Genomic DNA, 15,000 nt, shown 5'->3' with positions numbered 1-15,000 from the left:
GTAAATTAAAATTTATTTAATTCATGTTTTTAATTTGCAAGTTTATGTCTAATAAAATGTTCAGGTATGCGGTGGAAGATCAGGGAGCAAAGACCAGAACAAATAGTCATGTTGATCGTGAAAATAAGCGGTACAGAAGATGCATGGGTGGATGGATAGATACTTACTTTTGAGCATGGCATGTATCTGTCCACCCAGGGTTCATCCTGTTCCTTGTGGCCAAAGTATTTCGGTGGGTACATTGTACAAGGGTCTGAGCTGCCGGTCTCTCCTTTCCTCTTGCGAGGCCTCATTGGTTCAATTTGGGAGCCCAAAACCTGATCTATCTAGAATCAAATATGTTATATCATGTCAAATCAATCAAACCCCGATCCATCCAACGGTTCTTCTGCAAGAAAGATCACATTTCAATTGACTTCATTACGGCAGTCCTAAATGTTTTACACATAATCCAATTAGTGACAACGACAACGACGACGACAACAACAACAACGAAACACACACACAAAGATAAGGTGTGAAATAATAAATATGGTACATTTTAAGTATTTGTAGGTTTTCATTCCAATGCTAATATTGATGAGCCCACATCATTTGAATTTAAACACTATCACAAGTAAAACCGAGGTACCTTAATAAATTTCCAAACAGCTAGAGTCAGCAACTCAACTCAGTTTAGCTTGATTTCAAAAAGGTCAGTGCGGTTAGGATCCGAGTCACGGAGCTGTCCAATCTAGGAATTGAAGTTACATCCATTAACGACAATTCAAATCGACAACATAATTGTCAAACAGGACTTTTTAAAATCACTCTGATTTATGCTACTTTCTCTTCTAGTGACAGCTTTTTCATTCTTGACTGTGGTGCTTAATTTTTAGGGAACCAAGTCTGGCATAACAGAAAGCAGTACGCTGACTGAATATTAACATTTTTCAGCATTTGTCTTAATTACATGACATTCCCGAAAGTTTACGCAGGTTACATTTCATAGCAAACCGGTGGAGTAACTCGATGAGTTAAAACCTTATGGCTATTTAAAAAGAATTTATGAATAAACTTACCAAATTGAACTAATTTTAGTCAATCATACGCAGAAATCCATACATTTATTATTGCGACAACCCATAGAACTTCTGCTTGTTTCAACTCTGTTGACGCAGAATGCCGTAAAATGCACGACGGTTAACGTAAACTGGAGTCACACATCAATTTACGGCAGTGTTTGTATGTGTAAATCCCATGGGCAAATTCATCCGAAACTTCTGATAAAGCAAATTACTGCAAGGCTATCCCCGGCGTCATCTTTTTAGGTCAGTATGATGAATATTCAACGCAAATATTTAAAACAATGGTTCAAACACCGAAGCTTGTCTTTTATTTTATTTCAGGTTGCTGTAAATAGGGCACGTGTTGGGTGATCGCTAGCTATGAAAATGAGACAGCCAAACATCCTGTTAACAGGTATTAAAGCCTCTCTAATTGTTAGTTTTGTGTCTTTTGTGGCTTTTTATGTCACTGTACGACTGTTAAAAATAATACAGCAACAGTAGCCACGTATTTACTTAATTACACATGTTAGCATAATTGGAAGTATGGTATGTTATACTTTAAACAAAAGTGTGACAAATAGATTCAAAATCCAATAAATCCATTTTCTATAGTCATTGAAGATTGGCATTGTTGGTATTGAAACCCATAGCAGTATGAAAATAAACGTACATATTTGCCATCAGGTTCTGAATCCCTGACACAATTTTACCGTCAAACCATATTCAATGTATACTTGAAAACAATGTATATTTCATCTACACTAAGTTGCTAATTCAACCTGCCGCTACAAATTAAACATTCAAATCAACGTTCAGCTGCACATACACTGACTAAACTGAAACATCTTTTATTAAGCCAGTTATTAGAATTATATAATTATTACAGTTATCATTTCAATGTGCCAGTACACCAACATGCCAGTATCCCAACATGCCACTACACCAAAGTAGGCCGAGCTGCAAAGAGTTCTTTTTGTCCCTTACGAAAGAAAAATATATTTACTAGTATATTATTTGACATGTATATCAGTATCTATCAAAAAATTTATTTTCTTTTAATGAAAAATAAAGCATTTTGAGGTAGACTGGTACTTAAATTCTTAAAAGTGTAAACAAAACAAATGTAAAACTCAACTAAACTGACAGTCTCTCGAAAGCAAATCTTCCTCCATCCGTCTTCGAGCAGCAAATTGGCCTTTTTCTGTAGGGCAAAGTTACTAATTACTATCATTTTGTCATTTAAAGCGGAAATCAACCCAAACATATTTTTTTCAAGAATATGTTCCCGGCAGGCCCACTTGTTGAAACACGGCATTCTGATAAATACTACGTTTTTGGAATAAGTGCTAATCTACTCGTTTTTAGCCATATCTGGGGGCGACCATTTTGTCTTCTGTCGACTGGAAATTACATCACAATTACTCACAACGACCAATCACAGCTGACCTGTTTTCTGAATCTGAGCCGTGATTGGTCGTTGTGAGCAGTTGTGATGTCATTTTCAGTCGACAGAAGACAAAATGGCTGCCTCCAGAGATGGCTAAAAACGAGTGCGTTTTGCTGCTTAACTTATATTCCACAAACTCAAAATTAATCAGAATGCCGTGTTTCAACTAGCGGGCCTGCTGGGAACATAATCTTGAAAAAAATATGTTTGGGTTGACTTCCGCTTTAAGACCAATTATGCATATGACATCAATCGCATTACCTGTTTTGGATTTCCAGAGCCAGAGACTTTCTTACCAGTATTGAAATATTCTTCACCAAAGTCCAGGCGTTTTCCTTTTCTCATCCTCTTGGCTGGCATGTGTTCCTGTGATTACAATTCCTACTCAGCTACTCTCAATGTAGCCTGGTTTTTTACGTTAATTTATAGGAACACATTTAATATCAAAGTTAACACCACTGTTATTAATAAATATTATAGAATGAATAATTATGCGCCAATTGTTATAGGACTACTGTAGAGCCGTCCCGACTAGTCGGCATAGTCGACGTGGCCGATGACATAAAATACGTCGGCACGTACGTACGCTCGAGTGTCGATGACGTAAATGCGTCAACACGTGCATTGCATCACTTGTAAACAAAGCGCGCACAGTAGAAATGGCGGAGGCGCCGGATACCGCTAAAAGGCAGACAAAAACGTCCAAAGTATGGACATACTTCAAAGAAAGGTCGAGCGAGTTGGTCGTCTGCACCTTTTGTAAAGCTGAGTTGGCGTACCACAGCAGCACATCAGCCATGAACTAACATTAAGCGACATCACTCAGAAGTACTACTGGAAGACGAGAGAAAGCAGAAAGCTGGAGTATCCAGTCCAGCTAACTAACTATAATAATTACAGAAATTGCTGTTGTGTCTGACATATTAACGTGCATCGTTAAGTTTGATTTCTCGAAGCAGCAGGGGCAGTCAAAGTTACGCCGTGTTGTGTTTCAACGTTGTGCATTATGTAGCTAACGTTCGGGGAGCTATTTCACTCCAGTCAAATTGTGTTGGTGCTTGTAGGTAATGTTATATTGGTTCCGCTGCTCTATCTATCTACAAACAGTAACACGCGACATTAGTTATCTGCTCCGGAAAGCTCTCTGTGCACTGGGCGCACCACAGCATGCAGATCTTATATTTAGGATGATGTCCTGCTCCCGCTGCTAAAAAAAAACAAAAAAAAAACCTAGAGGAAACACTGGCCTGCTAACCATAGTCCGTGACTGTACTAATTTATAATGTGTGCTTTTTCTTTCTTATAATACTTAAGTATGCACTGCTTTATCTGTTTCAGGTTTAAGCAAACTGATATTATTTATTTTTTAGTTATTTATTTTTGTGAGTTCTTTTACTTGGGCTGCTCACACATGCACACACACATTGTTTTATCGTTATGTATAGATAAATACCTCATTCATGTTCACACATCATGATGCCTTCCTAAAAGAGATGTCACTGTTCATTCCATTTCAAAAGTTTTTTTTTTATTACTTTAATAAACAAAAAATTTAAATAAGCTTTCAGAAGTGTTTTTTGGAATTAATATCGTCAAGTCAAAAATAATCGCAAGATTAGTCGAAAAATTCATTGTTAGACTAATCGATTAATCGTAAAAATAGTCGATAGATTAATCGGGAGAAAAATAATCGTTTGGGACAGCCCTATACTACTGGAAAATAGTCAAACACAAGCAGTATACACATTCTGATAAAATAAACAGAACAAACATTTTGTTGCTGTATTTGATAATACAGTCATGCTATCTAGAAAGAAAAAAGTGATAAATTAAGTATGAGAATGTGTGTAAGGCCGGCTAAATGAAGCACAGCAGCATCTTCAACGGGCCATCCGTTAGCAATTAGCATTTGTAATATCACGATATGAACCTCACGAAGTGATAATTTTCACAATATTGTGGAGAGGTTGGCGATATATAAAAAACTTGCAATATTGTAAAAAAAAAAGTGCTCAAATTACATTGCTCTAATAAACTAACCACCAGAGGGTGCTGGAACTGCACAAATGGAAAACAACTTGAGCTTTTAGACAGATTTGCTGCTATTAATATGCCAACAACGATATATCGTGGAAATTTTAATATCTCGATATCACGATATTGCCGATATTGTGACATCCCTACGTATTACTAGGGCTGGGCAATATGATTGAAAAGTATATCATGATATAAGTGTTTCATATTGGTCTATAGAAATATGTATTGAATTTTTTTTTCTTTTTTTAAACTATTGAAAATAATGACCTGAAGAAAAATACATTTAGGTTATTTTATTTTAACGTAATACTTCATCTTTAATCTAATATATATATATATATATATATATATATATATATATATTAGGGCTGTCAAAATTAAAGCGTTAACTATGGAGATTAATTGAAATTTTATAACGCATTAAAAAAATTAACTTGTTTAACTCAGTTTTATGTACTTCTTGTGGCAGCTTCCCTCTGCTCACTTTACAGCCAAACTTAGAGGAGAGTCACTGTCACAAAGACGGACCTTTACGCAGTTTTGCTCGATGGCTCATTGGAGGAATCCAAAATAATTAACGCACTTAGAAAACCAAATTCAAATACCATATTAGTTGTATATCTTTGGTGCATGGTTCAATGTGCTCGTTGTATTTTACCGGAAAAAAATCATATTCAAGATTCAAAGAAAGCTATTAGAACAGTCTTTGAATCAAAATATACTTTTCATTTGTTTCCATATTAATTTAAAGATTACACTCAAGTAAATAGCGGTTCCAAGCTTTGGAGAAAAAAAAAGAGATTAATCGCGATTAATTATGGAAAATTTTGCGATTAATTAGTTTAAAAAATGTAATTGTTTGATAGCACTAATATATATATGTGTATATATATGTGTATATATGTATATATGTAGATGTGTATATATATGTGTATATATATATATGTGTATATATATATATGTGTGTATGTATATATATATATATATATATATGTATGTATATATATATGTATGTATATATATATGTATGTATATATATATATATGTGTATGTATATATATATATATATATGTGTATGTATATATATATGTGTGTGTATGTATATATATATGTGTATGTATATATATATATATATGTGTATGTATATATATATATATATATATATATATGTATATATATATATATGTATATATGTATGTATATATATATGTGTGTATATATATATATATATATGTGTGTATATATATATATATATATATATGTGTGTATATAAACATTAAACATAATGTGCTTCTAAGGGCTGAGACATATGTTTGAAAAACTGTCTGATTGGATTTTTTTGCCCTTATGCGACCTGTATCTGTTTGTTTGTTTTTTTATGACGGTCTGAACAGCTCAATTTTTTTCAAACGCGCCCTGGGTCGCTTTTGTATGTGGTCCCAGATCGGATACGTATCCCATCTTTTCCAATGCGTTCGCGGTCTGAACGGACAGGTCGCCTATATCCGACACTGACGTCATCCGGAGCCCAAAATATGCTCCGCGTAGGCAGGGGATCGAATCTGCAAAGTTGTTTTGAGTAACACTATTGACTTTATATTTTACTTTTAATTTAATCCCACTTGAAACATGAAGCATAAAGTGGACATTTATGGCGATTAATTCAGCGACGGCTCAGATAGATTCTTTTTTTTACGCATGGTTAGGACAGGATGTCATCGATAATCTCCATGAAATGAGATATTAAAGCCTCGCCTCATAATTTCCCCCAATACTGCATTTATTTCTACCTGCTACCTAATCGCTTGACTGTATAAATGCCCCGACACGCTGGACCACATTTACTTCCGCAAACACGTCGGGTGTGATGTCGTCTCTTCTTCTGCGCACGCGGGCCACTTTGACGACGCATGTGTTCATACAGCAGACAAGACCAAGGTCACATTTATAATGTAATATGAACGCTTACACCAAAAAATTTGATTTTTTTCAAAAAATCCGAATTGAGCATTAAGACCTGCGGTGTGAACTTAGCTTAAGTAGTTCATATCAGTCAATATTGACAATTATTTATTTTGTTTTAAACCTTTACTTTAAATAGCAGTTAACTGTTTTTGTGTGCATCGTTATGTAGTGTAATGTGCAGTTTGTCCTCCACCAGTGCATTGTAAATGCTTATTTGCATTAGGTCCACCCCAAAGCAGTTGTTGACACTAGGGATGTGCGCGACTAGTCGTTTAACCGTTTAACGGTCCATGATTTATTAAACGTTTTGTATTTTACTGGTCGGTTAAACGCGGCATTAAGTATCACGCATCTTGTTCCACACGCCTCTGCCTCGGCCTCTGTAAACATGATGAGCACCAAGAGAGAGAATTGCTCCCTCCCCCCCTAAAAAATCATATTTTTTTGCGTAAGCGTTCATATTACATTAAAAATGCGACCTCTTTCTTGTCTGCTGTATGAACACATGCGTCATCAAACTTACCCGCCTGCACAGAAGAAGAGACGATGTCACACCGACGTTGTGTTTGCGGAAGTAAATGTGGTCCAGCGTGTCGGGGCATTGAAGCGATTAGGTAGCAGATAGAAATAAATACAGTTTTTGGGGGAAATTATGAGGCGAGGCTTTATTATCTCATTTCATGGAGACATCACTAACGATGACGTCACATCATAACCGTGCGTAAAAAATCAATCTATCTGAGCCGTGGCTGAATTACTACAATCGCCATAAATGTCCACTTTATGCTTCACGTTTCAAGTGGGATTAAATTAAAGTAAAACAAAGTCAATTGTGTTACTCAAAACAACTTTGCAGATTTGATTCCCCTGCTGCCAGCGCCTTCCCTTTGCCTGCGCGGAGCGCATCTTGGGCTTGTCAATGTCGTATATGTACAGTATATGCGCCCTGGCCGTTCAGACCGCCAACGCATTGGAAAAGATCGGATACGTATCTGATTTAGGACCACATATGAAAGCGACCCAGGTCGCATTTGAAAAAATCGGAATTGAACCGTTCAGAATGTCATAAAGAAATCTGATATAGGGCGCATATGGGCAAAAAAATCCGATCTGGGTCGCATTTGCCTGCGGTGTGAACCTAGCCTAACATGGTGCTTGCGAATGAGACCCTGCTGGAATGGGAGTCGGTACCATTACTCATTACATTATTCATAATAAATGCCATGCATTGCATTGGAAAATGTATCAGAAATGTATTTCTCTTTCAATTGTTCACCTTTATTCAGTCAGTTGTTGTTACATCAATAGAATTTAAATTAACAAACTGTCCTGAATGTTTGGGCTAAAATAGCCCCTAAATACACACAACATTTGCATTTTAAACTTTGAATTCAATATGTATTAAAATTCAAGTTTTCTTCCTTATAGACTAGTCGCAAATAAAATTTTAGACTAGTCGGCGGGCAAATTAGTCGAAAATTCCCTTCCCTAGTTGACACATATTTTAGCTTTCATTCAATGTTCATCCAATGTAAATGAACGAATACTCCCTTGCACTGCATACATTATCGTTGACCAACCGTCTTAGGACTACTTTATCTTTTTAGCGGACTCATTATTGCCATAGTCCATTCATATTTCACTTGCTTGATTTTACCTTCAGTGTGATGCTGGTGTCAGATAAGGTTAACTGGTGCTAGCATGCCAAAGACAAGAGCTCCTCGACTTGTACACCACGGATTCATCCGGGGGTGTTTAATAGGGTTATCATACATTATATCATTTAATTGTAAGAGTTGTACTGAGTCGAGTCGATTCAGAGGTATTAATAATCGATGTTTAAAGTATAAATTAAAAAAGAAAAAAGTTGTGCAAGCGATTACGTGCGTTTGTATGCCAGACGTCTGTGCCGAGGCTTACGTGACAAGATGACGGAACAAGCAAAACCTCATGCAAGTGGCGCAATCCTCTTTAAAAGCATCGATTTGGAGACATTTAGTTTCTTTATGAAATGTGAGACAAGGATAAAAATATTTCAGGAACCCAACAAACATGACACGCTACCACCCAGAGTTGAGTGCGGCGAAAGGCGGACCCGTCGGACATGATAAACAACCGACCAACTCTGCCAGGTGTTCTAGCAACTCTTCCACCAAACGCAGAAAGAGCAAGAAAAATTACCAAATCCATTACGGAGTACATTGCATCAGATTTGCGCCCTTAATCGGTTGTGGAAGGAAGGGGCTTTCGCAGCATGATGTAGACAGTTATACTGCATTCACGATATAAAATTCCCGTCATATAGTACAATAACACCAGAGCATGTAGATCACTTCTTTTCTCACACAAAAACCTAGAATATACAAACCTCCTGCAAAGTAGTGTCATAACCTTGGATATATATTATGACAAAGAATAAGGACATGGATGACGGGGAGCAATTGCACCTGCCTCTGTATTTTCGTTCCACTTCCAACAACAACATTACGTCATCAACACAGATTACCCAGGGGGCATTACGGCATTCTGCCAACAATCATAAGCAATCAATACACAACATATCCCTTCCCCCTTACTGTTAAGGTGCTCTTAACACATTAAGGCTGGGAGTGCATAACCGTCTTTCTACCCTTAAAGCCTGGAGCGCTGTTGCGTCTTTCTACCCTTAAACCCTGGAGCGCATATACGTCTTTTTTTTTTTTTTTTTAATCCAATTTTTGTTCACTTAACCAATAAAATGCTTCAGAATATACACGCAACGGTGTTGTGAGCCCGCAGAGGGTGTTCTGGAATTCTTTGGAGTCATAATGGCGGACGCCATTGATCGCGGGGAGCTGTTGAGCCAGGCACTTTAGGCTTTAATGGGTTAATAAAAGTCAACATTTTAATAACAACTTGGTATTTGTATGCAAGGCCTCTGCTTCACAACACAAACAAAAATGAACCTATAACAACATTATAGAACGGTGAACTAACTACGGAGAGTAGAGGTACATTACCTCTATCCGGCTCAACCCTGGGGATTATTCTGCCCCAATGGAATAGGTGAGTCACTACCCTACAGTCTGTCTGTCAGGGGGTCGTCGTCTGTTTCTTCTAGGGTAAGTATGACAAGTGACTAAGTCAGTCACGGCGTCTTGTGGTGAGGATTGAATGAGTCCTGAATTGTTGGGGGTACCTGGCATAGGCCCCTGAGAAAGGTTAGGTGTGCCTGGGACACTGTCCTTTTTTGAAAGTGGCTCATGAGGCTCCTCTGGGGATGGATGATTTTGCTCTTGATGGACCTCCGGCTCTGGATTGAAGGATGTAACACGAGGTGAATCTACAGCTGGGCCCAAGAGTGGAATAACTGATCAACATGTCTCCTCCAGATGAGAAGATCATGCGTTTCCACTGAGTATGACACTGGACCTGTTTGTGCAATAACTGTCGCTGGCGTCCACTTAGCCCCATGGGCATAGTTCCGAGCAAGAACCTTATCTCCTGCTGTGAAAGACCGAAATTTTGCTTTTGCCCGTTGTCCTCTTTGAGCTTCCTCTTGTCGGTGAACATTGTCTTTTGTCTTTTGAGGTCTTAGAACACATATGTCAAAGTCAAGGCCTTCTCTACGGCTCTGGGATGATATTGCTTTATTATTAGATCCGGCCCGCAGCAAGCCGGTGTGGGTAGCAGATCTGATCGGGTCCTTTGCGCCTGCCAAAGACGTCACGCTTTAAAATATATTGTAGCGACTTCAAAGAACACGCCATCAGACGTAGTTTAATTATCATGTTTTTATTAGTCCAACCGGCTACTGTGGGCCACAGCCGACGCCAATACAGTACGACAACCGTTCAGTCAAAAAAGAGCAACGGCACTCCTGTCCTCCGCTACTCTCGCTCGCATGCCCTCCCATCCAGCGAGCCGTGCGATGCATCCATTAACCTCGGAAACAAAACAACTTGGCAAGACGCAAATTCGACCACAGCACAGATAACCCAATTTGTTACACTATTTCTGTAAAATATTTCTTTGCATCAATGTTTGCCACCCCATGGCTGTTCTACATGCTGACTGAAGACTTCTCGTCACTTTTCGTGGCTTTCAGAATCGGATTGTGGTGAAAATTTATTTGGAGTAAAACACACTTTATTAGAAATACTTCATGTTAGAAATCTGACGTTGTTTATTAGTATTATTAGTCATTGTTGGTATTTGATAAATTGAGTTTCGACGTAATGCATTGAACGCTATTTGAGCGCTAAGTATTGATAGTGAGTGACTTTTTTTTTCCTCTTTCCTCCTTCGACACAGCTCGTAGTTTGTTCGTGCCAGCAAACTCAGTAGTTGCAGATTGCCCGTGTTTCACCACTGTTGTTGTGTGTAAATGTTAAAAGGTGAGTTTAATCATTCAAGTTCGTGTCAGGTAACTGCTGTACATAATAGCAGTATATAACATTACTTACAATAGCATAATAAGTTCCCGTGAGTGATGTCACATTGATGAACACTAGTTAGTTATTTTGGCTCATATGCTAACTATTCTAGTGATGAAACGTGTGAATGTGTATTGTTTGGCTGATTAATTTCTTAATACAGTGAATTGTAATGTTTAGGCATATTGTTAACAAATGGATATGCATTGGATAATGTTGCTAGGTTATTCTTTGTCTGTGACTTTGACCCCCCCGTCTTAGAAGGTCAAGCTGAGTGCGGAGCGTTTTCTTTAACATAGATTAAGCAGGAGACACCTTTGTGGCATGGGGTGTGTTCATGTATGACAACAAAAAAGCACTGAGGCGTCGATTTAGAGACTGTGTGCTTGGTGGGGATTTAAACGCCTGCTTCATAGTTTGTATAAATCTATCTGCAAGCCCATTAGTAGCAGGATGATAAGGCGCAGACTTGATGTGCTGATCCCATTCTCTTCCATGAATGTTATAAATTCTTCCGACACCAGCTGTGGACCATTATCACTGACGAGTTGTTGAGGGCTTAGCTCTTCAATGGTTTTCTCCGAAGAGATGCTTTTCATGACAGCTACTTCTGGCCATTTGTTATGAGCATCAACAACCACTAGGAACATGTGGTTCTCCAGCGGTCCAGCAAAATCGATATTAACTCTTTGCCACTGTTCCTCAGGCCAGTCCCACGGATGTAAGAGTGTGAGCTGTGGGAGGTTCCTCCATTTCTGGCAGTCATTGCATGACTTTGCTTTCTCCTCTATGGCTACATCCAAGCCTGGCCACCAGAAGTAACTGCTTGCTTGTGGGTTCAGAGTGTACGACTGGCAGGGGGAGCCTTGAGAGTCCGTCAGCATTCTGATGTTGGTCCGACTTCCTATACTTGATCGTATAGTGGTGAGCAGACAACAGCAGGGACCATCGCTGCATACGACTGGCCGCCAGTGATGGAGTGCCCATATGTGAACCAAAGATTGAGGTCAGGTGTCGGTGGTCTGTCAGTAGTGTCAATTTCCTGCCAAATAGATACTGATGGAATTTCTTGACCCCACAAACTATAGACAGAGCTCCACGCTCAATCTGCGCATAATTGCTTTCCGCCTTGCTCAGCGTCCTTGAAGCAAAAGCGATTGGTCTTTCGATACCCGACGACATGACATGTGACACGAAGCACCCACCCCATATGGTGAAGCATCACACGCCTGCTGAAGAGGTAGTTTGGGGTCAAAGTGAGCGAGGGCATCAGAGTTTATGTACATGTAGTGGTTTCAACATGTTAACAAGGTTGGGAACAAAACTCGCGTAGTATGTCAACAACCCCAGAAAAGATCTCAACTGACTCACAGTTTTGGGCGACAGAGCCTCTACGATAGCCCCCATTTTTGATGATGCCTTGTGGAGTCCCTTGCTGTCAATCACATGTCCCAAGTATTCATCAGAGGGCCAGAAAAACTCACATTTGTCTTGTCTGACCTTCAAACCATATTCTTCCAGACATTGTAGTGTTGCATCCAGATTTTGGAAATGGGACTGCACATCGGGCCCTGTGATAAGCAGGTCATCCAGGTAGCACTGAACCCCGGAAAGGCCACTCAGGATCTGGTCCATTGCTCTTTGCAACAAGTGCTGGAGCAGAAGTGATTCCAAAGGGGAGCCTCTGATACCGGTAAAGTCCTTTGTGAGTCACAATAGTCAACATCTCCTGTGACTCCTGTTCAACGGGCATTTGAAAATATGCTTGCAATAACTCAATCTTGCTAAACTAATTCCCTCCAGCCAGACATGAGAAAAGATCATCGATGAGGGGTAATGGATACTTTTCAGTTGCCAAAATTGGATTCAGAGTGACTTTAAAATCACCACAAATTCTTGGAGTTCCATCCTTTTTCATGACAGGGACAGGTGGTGTAGCCCACTCCCTTGTGCTTACTGGTTGCAGGACCCCACTCTTCACCAATCTGTCCAATTCTGCTTTGACTTTCGCTTTGATGGCATATGGGACAGGCTTTTAGACACCTTGGGCTCCCAGGTTTAACAGTCAATGTAACAGCGGAGCTGGGCAGTTCGTCCCTGGGCCGGACCAGTCGGACCCTCCGGCCCGGCCGGATGCCCATTTTTGGGGCGGGATGGAGGGTCGCAGCCAGACGGGCAAAAAAAGTACCCAGCTCTGTGTAACAGTAATGTCTTTCATGCTGCCAAGCTCACCATCAAAAACTTTGGGATGCTTTTTGAAGATCTCCTGTATGCGTTTTTTTTTCTCCATCTCTGATCATGAACACATGTTGCCAATTCAATTTGATCTTCTTTAGCCACTGACGGCCCATCAAAGCTGGATGATTCCCTGAAGAGAAGGGAAGAATTCTTTTTTGTTTCATTATGTTCCAATGTCACATATGCAACTCCTACACAAATTACCCAGGATGCATCGCAGCATTTTGCCAACAATCATAAGCAATCAATACACAACACTTAGCAGTTACAAGTCCGTTATTTATTGTTACAAAATATGCTGTTGGTTTAGATTTTGAATAATAAAGCTGTTCTGTTTGATGACAATTTCCTCGCTTGATGTTATAACATGTTAGTGTTACACCACTCACAGTAAGATGTGGAACGAGCTCTAAAGTTTATTGCTCTTAACAGAGGAAATACACAATACTACCAGCCATCACTACAGCACCGTGCGCCGTTTTCTTTCTCCAGTCTCGTCCTTTTTTTCTCCACCCAGGGAGATTCTTGCTCTCTGGTTCACTTCGCCAGCCGTCCTTTTTCACACAATATTTAACACCACCCTCTACTGTACTGTAAAATCTAACATCCTAACATAAACTACATGTGAAATAAAGCTCACCAATCTACACCCTGAACTGGTTGCCAGCCAATCGCAGGGAAAATTGCAATCTCATTTAAAAGAAAATACTACATCGCGTGCTGCATTAGGTTAAATAAAAGCAGCGTTCAATGCTAAGTTGCACAGTAATGTCAATCAGATAATGCATATTGCACTTTCAAGCATTAAAATGCAGGTTATGCTAAATCAGATTAAGTTTAAATATGTTTTTATGCATTTTTTGTGATGGGAGAAGTTACAAACATTTGTTACAACAAATGCTGCCAATGGCACTTTTTAAAATTTGTGTTGACACAAGTGAAAGTGTGAAATATAAATCCTTGCTCATCCTTGAGTTCTGCAATTGTTTTAAAAAAGGTATCAGTGTTTTAGATGAACTATAAAATGTAAGCCATTGTAGTGATGCATTCGAAACGAATCGACTTGTAGGCCTCTGAATCGGAAATCAGTGGAATCGTGGGCCTCTGAATCGGAACGAATCGTGAGGTACCCATAGATTCTCACCCCTAATATACATGTATTTAAAGGGTAGAAAAACAACATTCTTGTATTCAAGTTCAAAACATCGTCTCATTCACCTGTAATTTTCTGCTCGCACTAAAGTGCCCCAACGTGACATTCTGCATAAGGCCCATTGGTATTTCAATAGGACCTATAGAAAGTACTACCTACTGTACCTTCCAGGGACCCCCGCCCCCTGCATTGAAAATGTTATCAATAAAGACATAATAATGTGTTGTCATATCACATGGCAACCCTACAACAGTCATGTTACTGTTATGGTACTGTTTTGTTTTGAAGCACAAACTAAAATGTTCTTTTAATACTTGCAACATGTTATGTTGTGCATCTTGCATTTAAATAGGTGCTATCCCTTTTTTCCTACAGGGACCCCCGGCGTTGGAAAAACAACTCTGGGGAAGGAGCTAGCTCAGCGGACCGGGCTCACGTATGTTAATATAGGTGATCTGGCACAGGAAGGTAAAAAAAAAGACATTCTATGGCACTCCAGAGGGGATGATTTGATTTTGTGACTTTGAAAGTTTGAATAAGGTAGCATATTCTTGATTTTTGCTTTTAGTCACAGGTTTAAATGTTTTACACATTCATTTAAATTCTATATCTGCTGAGGCATGCATTTTTGATTACATTCATTTTTCCTCAGGAGATCTTTATGATGGCTATGATCAAGAGTACCAGTGCCCTATT

At 39.1% G+C, this 15,000-nt stretch overlaps 2 protein-coding genes across 5 annotated transcripts in view; one reads left to right on the top strand and one right to left on the bottom strand.

The window, feature by feature from the left end:
- rad17 (RAD17 checkpoint clamp loader component) overlaps positions 1-1,209 on the bottom strand; it is a 78,391-nt gene extending 77,182 nt beyond the window's left edge. For 3 of the 4 annotated variants that reach the window (XM_086030162.1, XM_086030163.1, XM_086030164.1), the window contains exons 1-2: positions 1,062-1,209; positions 168-326 (exon numbers count right to left, since the gene is read on the bottom strand). In XM_086030162.1, coding sequence (XP_085886288.1) covers positions 168-293 — 126 coding nt within the window. In that variant the 5' untranslated portion in view covers positions 294-326; positions 1,062-1,209. Of the gene's footprint in view, positions 1-167; positions 327-1,061 lie in introns of those variants that run through there. The other variant, XM_086030165.1, reaches the window with a different exon arrangement.
- ak6 (adenylate kinase 6) overlaps positions 1,164-15,000 on the top strand; it is a 45,652-nt gene continuing 31,815 nt past the window's right edge. The window contains exons 1-4 of the mRNA XM_086030169.1: positions 1,164-1,310; positions 1,389-1,461; positions 14,680-14,772; positions 14,957-15,000. The exon at positions 14,957-15,000 is cut by the window's right edge and continues 15 nt beyond it. Of these exons, the coding sequence (XP_085886295.1) occupies positions 1,428-1,461; positions 14,680-14,772; positions 14,957-15,000 (171 nt within the window). The 5' untranslated portion in view covers positions 1,164-1,310; positions 1,389-1,427. The remainder of the gene's footprint in view (positions 1,311-1,388; positions 1,462-14,679; positions 14,773-14,956) is intronic.

This window comes from Filicampus tigris, chromosome 5 (assembly GCF_054856515.1).
Source record: "Filicampus tigris isolate MCC_2025a chromosome 5, RoL_Ftig_1.0, whole genome shotgun sequence".
Classification (NCBI taxonomy): Eukaryota; Metazoa; Chordata; class Actinopteri; order Syngnathiformes; family Syngnathidae; genus Filicampus; species Filicampus tigris.
The sequence above is the reverse complement of the archived record's forward strand: the minus strand, read 5'-3'. Positions and strand labels throughout refer to the sequence as shown.